At 43.9% G+C, this 14,233-nt stretch overlaps 2 protein-coding genes across 12 annotated transcripts in view; one reads left to right on the forward strand and one right to left on the reverse strand.

The window, feature by feature from the left end:
- slc19a1 (solute carrier family 19 member 1) lies at positions 1-11,064 on the forward strand. 10 transcript variants are annotated; one of them, XM_054774600.1, is made up of 7 exons: positions 1-94; positions 1,550-1,623; positions 1,777-2,069; positions 5,900-6,686; positions 6,756-6,948; positions 9,841-9,982; positions 10,258-11,064. In XM_054774600.1, the coding sequence occupies exons 3-7, from the start codon at positions 1,785-1,787 to the stop codon at positions 10,438-10,440; spliced, it is 1,590 nt and encodes a 529-aa protein (XP_054630575.1). In that variant the 5' UTR covers positions 1-94; positions 1,550-1,623; positions 1,777-1,784; the 3' UTR covers positions 10,441-11,064. The 10 variants fall into 10 exon arrangements, with proteins under 10 accessions (XP_054630575.1, XP_054630623.1, XP_054630642.1 ...); XM_054774648.1 differs by having other exon boundaries at positions 2-94; positions 1,550-1,637; XM_054774667.1 differs by lacking the exons at positions 1-94; positions 10,258-11,064 and adding exons at positions 842-925; positions 7,172-7,286.
- The window catches only part of LOC129180318 (lymphocyte function-associated antigen 3-like), a 14,650-nt gene continuing 5,821 nt past the window's right edge, over positions 5,405-14,233 (reverse strand). The window contains exon 12 of one of the 2 annotated variants that reach the window (XR_008570136.1): positions 5,405-13,064. The gene's annotated coding sequence lies outside the window, so the exon portion shown is untranslated. Of the gene's footprint in view, positions 13,071-14,233 lie in introns of both variants that reach the window. The other variant, XR_008570134.1, reaches the window with a different exon arrangement.

Raw genomic sequence — 14,233 nt, forward strand, 5'->3', positions numbered from 1 at the left:
GCAAAGATTAAACTGGACAGCAGACGTCTCAAGCTGCACACAGAGATGCTACTTTCATCTTTATTATTCTGGCCATGGATAAACCAACTCGGTGGTAAGATGCCGTTATCTATAACAAAAGCGGTGCGTTCATTTGTAACGGCTAGTTATGTAGAAAAAAAGTCAAGTTTGATGGCGTTACTTCGCGTCCTGAACTCCACTATAGAAATTCGCGTTTTCTAAATTTCTGCCTGTTTAAACTATTATTTCATGTATAACTGGAAAATGTGCCCATTGCAGGAGCATTTTCAATATGTTGCCTTGACTTCGGCTGCATTGTATTTTGCATAATCATTTTCATTTCCTTTATATCTGTAATGTTTGATAGCAAATTCTAGCACTTGCAGTTAGATAACTGGACTTAATACATGAACTGTGTGTATAATGAACGCTACGTAGCTATTTTAATAATTGACATACTAGTTAGGTTATATGCAAAACTATTGGGGAATTATGTGTAATGATCTTTATAGCCATATTAAATATATGGCTATATCTATAATGTATATTTTACATATCATGTTGACTTGTAACTTGCATGCTAAAGTCGTGTGCAGCCCTGATCTACATGTACATAAATAATCATGTTTATAAATATAGTAAATATATATCTATAAATATATGTTGTATGTTTATAATAGGAGGTACATCTTTGGGACTTGGTTATTTTAAAAGTAGCTCGCAGGCTGAAAAAGTGTGCGTACCCCTGCGTTATGTAGTATGTGTCTCTCGGTACACTGCTGCCACCTATGGAAGACTCGTGTAATGTCATACTGTAGTATGAGCGGCCATTTCCACTCTCAAACTCTATTCCCCACAATTCTTTGAGACGAAAACAAAACGCGCTCATCCAATGAACGCCGAAGACTGTGAATCAATACACGAGGTATGTAAGGTTAAGTAAGTGAAACGCAAGTTTAATTTGCTATTAAAGCACCGTGTTCAAATGTAAATGGAAGTAGAGGCTGTTGTAATGTCGCCTTCCTACCGTCAGGAACGTGTCGTGCGTTTTGCGCCAACCAACCCTACAAACTTCCTGCCGTATTTATTTGCATCGTTAGCCAGCTAGCTGTACAGTATTGAGGCGTATTTACTGCTTATTCCCTTTCAAACGGACTGCTGGGCTCCTCTCCCGAGTGGAATGTTTTTGTTAATCACATAATTTTTTAAAAATAATTGTATTTTAATGGCAAATGACTCATATCGTACTTGTGAAGGCGGGCTTGTGGAACTTCATCCACGGAGAGTTGACTGCAGACACGTACCGTGACTGGCGGTCTGGTTTCTATTGGTTTTATTTCAAATCCACATAATAATAAGCTACGTTGACGTTCCTCGCTGTACTGTATTATCCTGCAGTTGTTTCATTCACCAAAAAAGATAACACGTTTTGCCCTTTAAAGTGGTTGCCATATGCTGATGTTTGATTTTTAGTTTGGCTGAAGTGGACTTGAGTCTTTGAATAGAAAGCAGAAGAGTTCCCAATGAAGTGAATGTTTTTCTGTTTCAGGTGAGCAATGAAACTGACCCGGCGGCTGCCTAAGCTCGCTGTCACACATTGTTGCAGCGCCTAACGAAGCAAAGGTCAACATTATCTTGTGTGTGTGTGAGGGTGACGGCATGTAGCATTTTAACCACACACACACACACACACACACACACACACACACACACACACACACTATTCCAACAAGGTTGAAGAGTTGACCAAGTTGTGTTTTCACTTTGCCACATCAGCTGACACAATGGTTGCGGAGGGAACAGCAGAGCAGGAGACTGAGATGGAGCAGAAGGTGCCCGCAGCTCAAGACGTTGGAGGACATGAAAATGCCGCGCTGGAGATGGCGGTCTGTACTTCTGAGGAGCCGGCTGCTTTTAAGCGTCTCCCGGAGGAGGCCGAGGGGCCTCGAAAGTGGATGTGTGCCATTGTGTTTTTGTGTTTCTACGGGTTTATGGCATCCGTCAAGCCGGGGGAACCTTTCATTACGCCGTATCTGCTCAGCACTGAGAAGAACTTCACCAAGCAGCAGGTCAGTAGAGCCCTCAGATTGCACGTACTTTGCCACATACAGTAACACTCTTCTGCCTTACGACTACAGCACCACTTCTGGACAAGAAGCAATTAAGGGTGGAAAATGGATTTATTGATGTGGGCTGCAAGGCAACAGTTGTCTCCGTGTAGTTGAGCCGGGTGACCTTTTTGAAGTAATGATCCATCTTACTGTGGTGAAAGCTCACATTCCTCTTCTGAAAGTGGGTCAGGTTTGAATGTTAGTATTAGGGAATGACTATGACTAACTCTTATTGGAAGGGGAACGTTTGATTTGAACACCAGAACTCTGCAAAAATACAGATTTTTTTTTTGAAAGAAATCACATGTTTATTTTGATCATGATTATGTTTGTCATTTCTTTCAACAGTAAAGTTGGTCTTTGGTGGTCTTTCTGCCCGGAAGGGAGGGGGAGGGGGGGTTTCTTGATAAAAGTGAACAGAGACTGAAAATATTTCATCCAGTCAAACTCTTCCTGCCTGTTTGGAGGCGGGACACACGCATGCGCATGGAAATATATTGATTTTCCAGTTCATTTTCATTTATTGTGCGATGAAGTTATCGTCCACACGCCTGGTGTCCACAAGAACCTGAGTGAAGCTGGCCCCCCCACCCCGCTCAAAACTCTAGTCAAATAGTCTCATATTTTTAGTGCTACGTTTGTTCTGCTTTCATTTTTGGGATACAGTCAAACCTGTCTTAGTGGCCACCTTTATAGAACGGCCACCTGCCTATAGCGGCCACTAAAAAATCCCCCGCAGCAAATTTACATGTTATAGACCCTGTGTATAGCAGTCACCCGTCCAACGCGGCCAGCGGCCACCCATTTTGTCTCCCTTGGTCAATATCTGACTGCATATAGCGGCCAAATTACCGACTCAAGTAGAAGCTTCATGCATGAAAAAGTTTTGTTTTTCAATCAATGAAGCCGTCGTGTGTAGACTTTAATTACTGAGTCCTAGCTCAGTCACAATCATTCACAAGATCCACACAAACTTCTTTGGAGCTTGCTATTTCCTGGTCAAACACGTAACTTTAAGAGCATTTGCACCAAAACATTACCGCAAAGTAGGCTGGGAAACAGGACGTGCTCCCAGCGACGCTACAATAAAAAAAAAAAACATACGCTAGCATGCATGCGGCAGCGGGAGCAAAACTGAGTTTGGTTGTACTTAATTGAAGTATTTTAGAATGTACTCACGTTATTTTTCATCAATCCTCATCCACAAATCCATCAAAGTCCTCATCTTCTGTATTCGACACAAACAAAGCCGTCTTCTTTTCCGTTCGCTACTAGTCTGTTAACTTGTCAGTGTTATTCAGCTCCGAAGCAAAGAAGGAAACTTCTCCTGTTGCTTCTGCCAACTTTATTTATTGAACGCGGCCACCAGACAGCAGCTCAGAACACACACACATCTCTCAGCATCGTCTCTCCTTCCTGCTTGCCCACAAGGCAAAGGTTAAACAAGCCCCACTACATAGCTGTCCAGCCAATGCCTGTAACAAGTGACACCGTTTATTTCCTGGTGTGCACTGGTCAATACTGTAATGCCGCTTGTTGTGGGGAAGGAGAGACTCACGTCGCCGATGCACTTTAATGGCTTTATGAACAGCGGAGAACACTGCAGGACTTTACATCCACGCCAACATAAACACACTTCCCAACTCTCTCCAAACTCACAGCTAGCACTGAGCCTAGCTCTCCTGCTCGGGACGCCCACCGTCACTTCCCGTCACTTCCTGATGAACTAAAGCTGTAATGACACTCTGCCATATAAAAAGTAAAATATTAAAAACAAACGTAAGACATTACTAGCACAGCTTTGTTCTGTGGGTGGTGGATATATTCGATCAGTTATTATTAAGCCTCTAGCTTCCTTTTAGTAAGTAAAAACCTTGGCTATGATTGCACTACATTGTCATGTAGACCTACAAAGTACACTTGGAAGAACAAGAGGTGAATAAATGTATTGCAACTGATGTGAAACTGATGAGGGGTAGGATTAAATAAGCTTTGCTTCTTACTACTCCTTTTTGGACATGCAAAATTGTGAATTGTACTATGTGATGTGCTACTGTTTGACTCATGCATGTTCAGGATTAAAACCATGAACCATGATAATAACAAGCCTAGTAGTGCTGTACAACTTTTATCCGCAGTGCCATCTACTGGTAAACATTATTTTTTTTCCCCTTTTTTCCCTTTTTTTTTTTTTTCCTCTACTGGTCAACATTCAAACTGGATGCCAACCTGTCTATAGAGGCCACCTGTCTATAGCGGCCACTTTTGCAGACTCCCTCTAGTGGCCGCTATACACAAGTTTGACTGTCAACCAAAGCTCACCTAGCCTCCGACATGCTCAGAATGAAACCAAAATAGTCTCATTTTTTGTGCCACATTAGTGCAGTTAAAATTAATGTTTTGTACAATTAAAATGAACGCTTGTGCTATCATACTTTTTGAGTTATTAAAGATTTAGTTTGCCAGCGGTTACACAATCAGGTGATGATGTCATCGCCACCCAGCGTTCTCTGCATGGAACCAAAATGGTCTCATTTTTTTGTCTTTGTTTGTGCTGTTTGGTCCAAATAAAATAAATTTGTTTTAATAATATTAATTATTACTTAAAGTGGACGACAGCGAAGTTGGTTACTCACACCAGGTGTCACTCATTGGTACCAGACGAGCCGCAGCAACAACAATAGGATCATTTCCGGGGCGCATAGTAGGATGTGACTTCATCACCGGAGAAGTCTTTTAAACCACAAATTCATCCATTTTCCTCCACTTATCCGCGTCGTGGGGGCAGCAGTCTCAGTAGGGAAGTCCAGACTTCCTGGTCCCTGGCTACCTCTTCCAGTTCCGCTGAGTTCCCAGGCCAGCTGTGAGACATAATCCCTCCAGTGTGTCCTGGGTCTGTCCTGGGACCTTCTCCTGGCTGTGCATACCCAGGAGTCTCTACTCCGAGCTCCTCCCCCTATCTTGTAGGGGGAGTCCAGCCACTGGACTCCCTCGACGCCTTGGCTGCGCCTAGAAATTGTGTCCATGAAAATGATGAACAGAATTGGTGACAAAGGGCAACCTTGGCGGAGGCCAACGTTCACCGGAAACAGGCTGGACTTCCTGCTGGCAATGCCAACCAGGCTCCTGCTCCAGTTGTACAAGACCCAATGGCACGTAGTAGCACCACCAATCCTGTACTCCCAGAGTACCCCCCCACAGGACACCATGAAGGACACGGGCGAATGGCTTTTCCAAGTCCACAAAGCACATGTAGACCATATGGGCAAACTCCCAAGTACCCTTGCAAGGGTGTAGAGCTGGTCCATTGTTCCACGACCACGACGAAAACCACATTGCACCTCCTGTAGCCGAGGTTGGAACTAACGGTGGGACCCTTCTCTCCAGCACCCTGGAATAGACGTTCCCAGGGAGGCTGAGGAGTATAGTTGGAACACACCCTCCGGTCACCCTTCTTGAATAGGGGGTCCACCACCCCAGTCTGCCAACCCAGAGGTACTGTTCCCCACTTCCACGCAGTGTTGAAGAGACGTGTCAGCCGAGACAGTCCCTCAGCATCCAGAGCCTTGAGGAACTCTGGGTGAAACTCATTGCAATCATCTAGTTATAGCTAATGAACTCATTCCCTGGCCCACTCACCAGCCATCTACAAAGCTTCATGGACGGCCACTGCAGGAAGTGATGCTGTAAGACTACTTGACCACCACTTGCTCTTCATGCAACACCTAAAAAATCCTCCCTGCAGAAACAAAGTTGATGACATTTTCCTGGCCTTTCTGCAATTTTAGGTGACCAATGAGATCACACCGGTGCTGACGTACTCCTACATGGCCGTGCTGGTTCCAGCCTTCCTGCTGACCGATCTTCTGCGCTACAAACCAGTTCTGGTCGTCCAGGGTGTCAGTCAGGTGGTTATCTGGCTCATTCTGTTCCTGGGTACCTCGCTCATTCAGATGCAGTTCATGGAATTCTTCTACGGCGTCACGATGGCGTGCCGTGTGGCGTACTCCTCCTACATCTTCTCCCTGGTCACTCCTGGCCTCTACCAGCGCGTGGCCAGCTACTCTCGCTCCTCCGTCCTCTTGGGAGTGTTCACCAGCTCCGTGCTCGGACAGCTTTTCATCTCCGTGGGCAAGATCACGTACACCACCCTCAGCGCTATTTCTTTGGGTTTTGTCAGCTTTGGTCTGGTGCTGTCGCTATGCCTGCCCTGGCCACGGCGCTCCCTGTTCTTCAACCAGGCACGGAAGCAGGAGCACAGAGAGGTGGCGGCACGAGTCGCCAGCAAGGCAGAACTAGACCAGATGAATCCTAAGGGTGGCGGGTTGACCGCCGCCCTGACGCCCTGTTCTGCATCCCGCTGGAAGGATTCCATCTTTGTGCAGATGCTGATGGAGTTGAGAACGGTGGTGTATAGACCCAACCTGCGACTGTGGTCCCTGTGGTGGGTGTTCAACTCCACGGGGTACTACCTGGTGTTGTTCTACGTCCACATCCTGTGGAGCAACTTCTCCATATCCACCGAGAACAAGAACGTTTACAACGGAGGTGTGGAGGCTGCTTCTACCCTACTGAGTAAGATTTCTCCAGCTTCAGTGTACCAACGTGTGTACCGTCTGCAAGTTGATGGTCGTTCTGTTGCAGGCGCTTTGGCCGCCTTCAGCGCAGGCTTTGTGAAAATCCGGTGGAATATCTGGTCAGAGCTGGTCATCGCTGTGATCACGGCCTTGCAGGCTGGCCTTCTGCTGCTGATGGGCATTACCGACAACCTCTGGGTCTGTTACGTGTCCTACGTCCTCTTCAGGGGCTTCCACCAGTTCCTGGTGCCCATTGCCACGTGAGTGCAGATGTATTTGCCCATAAGCCCTTCTAAAACCAGGTCCAGCTAAAATGTTTTGAGCAATTGTTGCTGCTGTTGGGGAAGTCCAGAGCATCTTTGATGGAATAAGTAGGAAGGAGGACAATAAACTGATATCGCCAAGCACTTTATTGCAGATTCCGATATCAGCTGATTTGTTCTGTTCTCGCCTGTCCATCGTTGTGTGTGTGTGTCTCCTCAGTCGCAGCAGTCTCCACCGTGCATGTAAACACTGTGGAACACACACGCACAACGATGGACGGGCGAGAGCGCATAGTGATACCAACAGAGAGGAAGTAACAGCGAGCGACTGAGAGGTTTGACTCTTTTGGTAGCAACGGTTTTGTGATGCAAATGTATCACTCTTTTGAACGCATGTTGTTTTCAGAAGCCAAACTCTTAAGTAACCCCAGCAACTAACGAACTAGGCTCCTCCTTACTGAAATCCGTCCAGAACTCTGCTCACGGAACAAAATGGGTGGGGAGCCAGAGGGGTCCAGTCACTGCTGATGCGGATGTCATACAACACCATGTCAAAAAATCCAAACTATCTCTTTAATAAATTGACAAATAAGAATCAAATGAAGAATGCTGGAAACATCTGTATCCGCACAAAAACAGCCTCTGAAATAAAATAGTCCATTCTCTTTTTGAAATGAGTATAGAAAAAGTGAAATATGCTAAACAGATGCTAAACATGGTCTATACCGTCTTTTCCGCTGTTGGCGCTTCACTCCCGCTATGCAGCCTCTCCTACCCCGTATCTCCGCTCGCTCAGTGTAGCGAAGGCGTGTGTGGCTCAAAGCTAACAGCTGCTCCCGAGTGTAAACGATGTCCAGTCTACAGTATTTGGATATGAACGACATGCTTGCTTTTGATATCGTGTTTAAAGGAAATCTCGATATTTGAAAGCTGGTCTATGCTCCTGTGTAGTCACTATGCCGTCCCTTCTGACACCGTCATGAGCCGAGTGCGTGCCGTGCGATTCTCCGCCTGAGTGCCAGTGGGAGTGTCTCCCGGTGAGACACCGTGACGCTGGTCAACAATTTAGCTTGTTAGCTTCCTTTGTCGCTCATGAACAACGGCAACTGAAGAGAGCGAAAGCAGTCCTAAAAGTGGAACTAATCTGTGTTGCAAGACTTTTATTGCAAATGTTGACCCTGAAATCAACGGAGAAGGCGCCTGCGAAGGCGAGCCGCTCACCCTCTGAATGAGTTGTATCAACACAGGAAATGATGGACCAAAGGTCAACCAATTACAGCCGTCGCCGCAATGCAAGGTTAGAACTTTTGGAGACGTATGCCACGCTGAGAAAGGGGATCTGGAGGGGGAGGATGGGGCTCGCCTCAACGCATAAATACAGCAAAGATAACTGAACAATGTGGAAACGGAAAAGGAGAACAATGGTGGAGAAGGGGAAGTGTGGCAACACGACAGCTCAGGAGAGAATAATCCCGCATCTAACTGGTGCAAAGGGCGACCTCAAGAAACGTGACTAATTGCCAGGTGGCAACAGGTGTGGCTTGTCACTCTGCCAGGAGGAACAGGAAGCCAGAAAAGGAAAATGCAAACACAGCACTTTAGCTCTCATTTTTCATGAGCGGAACTCAAAGATGTCAAACTTTTTCGATGGACACAAAAGGCTCATCTGTGTCAAACAGTGTTGACAAATCCATCCACACCTGTCACAGTGTCAAGATGCAGAACAGGTATGCCTTAGGCTGGCCACAATAGAAGGCCACGCAAAAATGTGCAGTTCAACTCATTGGACTCCGAACACGTAGTCACACGTTTTTATAAACCTCAACAAAGTATTTATACAGCTTTTATAGGCAAAGGATGACACAACTCCCCACTCATGCATTTGATTTCAGAGCAATTTGAAGCCATAAAAATGGCCACAAGGTGGCAGAAGTGCATTTAATCAGAGCTCATGAAGAGATCAAGTGGATGGGAAAAAACACACATGACAGGAAGGAGGAAGTGAGAGAGCGTGAAGGAGTGTAGCGTGCACATTGTAGGGACATTTTAACACATGCACACAAGCACGTGCATGCGTGCACACGTCAGTTCCAAATGTGACAATTGTAGATAGTTCATGGTGTTGTATTTGTAAATCAATTATTTTGATGTAAAAAACCCCAAAACATTTGTGTTGTTTATGTTGGTATAGTTTACATATTTGAGCTGTCACAAGAGCAAAAAATGTGTCAAAGTATACTTGAGTACCATCTAGTGGCTCAAATGTGAATTACACCTCATGAAAATAATTTCACAAAAAAAATGGTATCACAAATGTTGCCAATAATATCGAATATCGCCCATAACTTGTAGCACAATTATTGACCCGCAACATTTGTTACCGTGACAGGCCTGATGGTCCGCATACTCACCCAACATGTCACCCACTGGGCATGTTTGGGATGCTCTGGATCGGTGTATACCGTGTTTTAGGCAAATGGGGGTCACAGGAGATTTTGGACTCCTCCCGATCACCCCCAGTACATTTTGGAGTGGCCTTTTTATTGTGGCCAAACTAAGGCATGAATGGTGCTGTCTCACCAGCATCTTGATATGCCACAGCTGTGAGGTGGACACGAAAGCTCACTAACAAAGATTTGCCAACAATATTGGACAGATGGGCCCTTTTATGTAAAAGGACTTGCAACTCCAGGTGGCTTTTAATTTGGAGGAATCGGGCCCAGTGGCTCTTTTGAGGCTAAAGGTTCCCAACCACTGGTCCAGAGTTGTTGACTTTGTACTTGACTGTGTTCTGTGAAAGCAACATGAAGGAAACATCTTAGATGAGACGTCTTACAGCAAGACACGACCAAAAGCTGTCACCTTTGACCTCACTGTCCTGCTGTGTAGTTTTCAGATAGCGTCGTCGCTGACCAAGGAGCTCTGTGCCCTGGTGTTTGGCATCAACACCTTCTTAGGAACCATCCTGAAGACCATCATCAACCTGATATTTGCTGATAGGCGGGGCCTGGCTTTGGATGTGCACAGTCAGGTGAACCACTCCCTTCCTGTTTTTTTTATTTTTGTTTTTATTTGCATGTTTGCCACACTTCAATGTTTCAGATCATCAAACAAATGTAAATATTAGTCAATGACAACACAAGTCAACACTTGATGCACTTTTTAAATGAAACTTTTGATTATTAAGAGAGAAAACTGTTCATTTGTTTGATGTGAAACATTTAAGTGTGAAAGAAATCAGGAAAACAAAAGCAATCCAAATGATTGATGGTTCCACTGGTTTGGGCTGGGTGTCCTCTCTTCCAGTTCCTGGTGTACTTCATTTACTTCAGCGTGCTCACCGTCATCTACTTCGTAAGCGCTGCCGTCGTGATCATCCGTCACTGTAGGAACCAAGGCAGGGCAGGCCGGCGGTCCGAGCCGCCTGAGCTCAGCAACGTCGCTGCTGAAGCGGAACCTTTATCCAGCAGCAACAATGCCAAGACATAAGTCCTGCACCTCTGAGGAACGTCTAAGCCTTTTGAATGAGCCTTTCTGGTGCTCGAGTGCCTCACCTGCTAGCTGATACAGGTGTCACGTATGAAAGGTTTTTTTAATCCAATGCACTTTTAATGACATTAAACGTCAGTGTTGGGGGACCCCTCCCTCACGATGGCCAGGATGAGCTGCTGTTGTGTCAGCACGATCATGAGGGCACCACGCTAAATCCTAATCCTAATTTTCTTAGCAGGGACGATCACGTTGTAAAGAAGTTCTGATTCCCAGCACTCATGTCAGGTGCACGAACTCACCAAATGCTCTTGTTAATAGTTTTTAGCTACAAATGCAATGAAACAGGTGGGATTTGAAGATGAATAAAGGATCTTGAGTTGTTTTATTTTCAGCCCACATTGGAAGTTTTTCCATTTTGGCTGCTCTGACCCCCCCAGGAGTGGTGCTGGATCATGATGGGAATGTAGTGTTACTAATGGAAGCAATGAGTAGGATTATATGTGAAAATGTAAATTGATGTTGGAATATTGCTGATCAATGATATCTGTGAACTTGCCCGATTGCTGTAAAACAAATGGAACCAGATTTTTGTTTGTTTTCAGAATAAAAGGATGAAATGTAGCTGGTCTCATTGTCTTTGCCGTGTGGTTTCTGAGGAGTCACTGCCTTGAAATGGGAACACTTTGTCTCAGTCTGTGTTGTTTGCTCAGCTGTGCTGGACTTTCTCATTTGGTTTTCATGCTGTGTTTTGGTCAGCACCCCTCAGCGGATGATTGCTTTTTTTTTTTTTTTTTTAAATGAAAAGTCTGAGATCTTTCTGCAGCTGCAGACGTGAAGCAGCTCCTGCATGGATGTGTGCGTAGAACACTGACTTGAAGTTTGGATATTGGAAAACAACTTCAATTATATATACACTAAGTCCCCAACCAACGAACACAATTGGTTCCAGACGACCATTCTTAAGTCGAATCGTTCTTAAGTAGGGGAAAAGGTAATATTACCAATGATATAGGTACTACATGTACGTGTATACATATACAGTAGATGCCTATGTTGGTCCCATTAGCAGTGTCACAGTGCCCTCTACTGGTCAAGCATGTACAGTAGCAGTAGAAATCCACTGTACTGATTGAGCAGCCTAAGCACTACAATGCAAAATAAAATAAAATATAGACCAGTCGGCTTGTGTTCGTATCGGCGAGTGTTCGCTAGTCGGATGTTCGTAAGTTGGGGACCTAGTGTACAGCAATAAAATAGAAATAATATATTAAGATACATTTGTATTTTTGTATTACATGCCAATCTTCAGATTAGTTTTATTTATCATTGTTTTTTTTTAAGTGTTGCATGTTCTCAGACTTGGGTTTTTTCCAGTTTCAACTTACACTGCAAGTGTCAAAAAGTAACAAGCATAAAACACAAGCTTGACAATAAAAACATGTAATAAAAAATGCATCAGTTACATTGATATATACGTGTATATTAGCATATACTATCAAATACATTTATTATGTCTTCAAGGCAAATCACATTTTTACTGTCATTGTTTTTTTTTGTGTCACAGCCTTGCAGTTTCAACTTTCAACTTACTGGCCGTTTTTTGTTGACGGCATGTTAGGGCTACATTGAAGGAAAAAATAACCGGAGATTTTGAAAATAAAATCATACATTTACAAGAATAAAGTTGTACATTTATGAGAATTTTTTTTTTTACATTCACGAGAATAAAGTCATAAATTTACGAGATTTTTTTTAAAATTTATGATAGTTGTACATTTACGAGAATGTTTTTTTTATAATTTACGAGTCATAAATTGACAAGAATAAAGTTGTATATTTACAAGGAATTTTTAAAAACGAGAATAAAGTAATACATTTATGAGAATAAAGTTGTAAATTTGAGTAATGCATTTACAAGATAAAAGTTGTAAATTTACAATATTTATTTTTTTTACCTTCATGAGAATAAAGTCAAATTTATTCTCAAGAGTAAAGTTGTAAATTTCCGAGAAATAAAGTTGTTTTTTACGAGAGTCATACATTTGAGAATAAAGTTTTAAATTTACGCGAATTTTTTTTTAATATTATTTATGAGTCATAAATTTCCGAGAATAAAGTTGTAAATTCACAAGAATAGTTTTTTTAATTTACGAGAATAAAGTCATAAATTTGAGTTTTTTTTTGTTTTTTTTACATTTACAACAACAACAAAAAGATTAGAGAATAAAGCGTTAAATGTATGAGAATAAAGCGTTAATATTAGTGTAGGTGTGATGGTGTCACATGTCCATCCATCCATCCATTTTCTATACCGCTTCTTCCTCATTAGGGTCACGGGGGCATGCTGGAGCCTATCCCAGCTGACTTCGGGCGACAGGCGGGGTACACCCTGGACTGGTCACCAGCCAATGGCAGGGCACATATAGGCAAACAACCATTCACACTCACATTCATACCTATGGGCAATCTGGAGTCGTCAATTAACCTCACCTGCATGTTTTTGGAATGTGGGAGGAAGCCGGAGTACCCGGAGAAAACCCACGCGCACACGGGGAGAACATGCAAACTCCACACAGAAATGCCCAGGGGAGAATCCAACCCAGGTCTTCCCGATCTCCAAGCTGTTACTGTGTCACATGTGTGAGAGGGAAAATAGAGCATAGCTCTTCAGGCAAGTTTATTTATAATGTGGCAGCAAAACACAGCAGGTGACCGTTTAGCGTTTAGATCAGTGTAGATCAGTGTTCCCTCGTCACTTCCCCCCACACATGCCCAAGGCCAAAGGACACATACAGACCCTTTCCAAAAAAATTTGAATGTCATGGAAAAGTTGTTTAATTTCCATAATTCCATTCAAAAAGTTAAACTTTCATAGATTATAGATTCAGGGCCCACAATTTAAATGATTTCAAGTGTTTATTTTTACGTAATTTGGGCTTCCAGCTCATAAAACCCACGAAAACAGGAATTCAAAAAATTAGAATACCGTGAAGAAATCACCATTTACTTCTCAGTTTTTGCAGGAAAAAAAAGAAATTAGGATCACATCAAATCAATCAAAATATGGTACTTTCAAAACGATATGTCAATCTTCAATACTTGGTTGGGAATCCCTTTGCCTTAATCACTGCCTCGATGCCACGTGGCATTGAAGCAATCAGCCTGTGGCATTGCCTGGGAGTTATGGAAGCCCAGATTTCCTTGATGCTTGCTGTCAGCTCTTCTTTGTTGTTGGGTCTGGTGCCCCTCATGTTCCTCTTGAGAATACCCCATAGATTCTCAATGGGGTTTAGGTCCGGTGAGTTGGCTGGCCAGTCAAGCACTGTGATGGCATGGGCATCAAACCAGGTTTTGGTGCTTCTGGCGGTATGGGCAGGGGCCAGGTCCTGCTGGAAGATGAAATCTGCATCTCCATACAGATCCTCAGCAGAAGGAATCATGAAGTCCTCTAAAACATTCTGGTAGACTGTTGCAGTGACCTTGGATTTAAGAAAGCAGAGTTTACCAACACCTGCACCGGACATTGCACCCCAAATCATGACGGACTGTGGATATTTCACACTGGACCTCAGGCAGCTTGGGTTCTGTTCCTCACCCGTCTTCCTCCAAACCCTTGGACCTTGATTCCCAAATGAAAGGCACACTTTACTTTCATCGGTAAAGAGGACCTTGGACCACTGGCCAACAGTCCAGTCCTTCTCCTTGGCCCAGTGGAGACGCTTCCTACGTTGGCTCAGGTTCAGAAGTGGCTTGACCCGAGGAACCCGACAGTTGTAGCCCATCTCCTGGA

The sequence above is a fragment of the Dunckerocampus dactyliophorus genome, chromosome 1, assembly GCF_027744805.1.
Source record: "Dunckerocampus dactyliophorus isolate RoL2022-P2 chromosome 1, RoL_Ddac_1.1, whole genome shotgun sequence".
In the NCBI taxonomy this organism is placed as follows: domain Eukaryota; kingdom Metazoa; phylum Chordata; class Actinopteri; order Syngnathiformes; family Syngnathidae; genus Dunckerocampus; species Dunckerocampus dactyliophorus.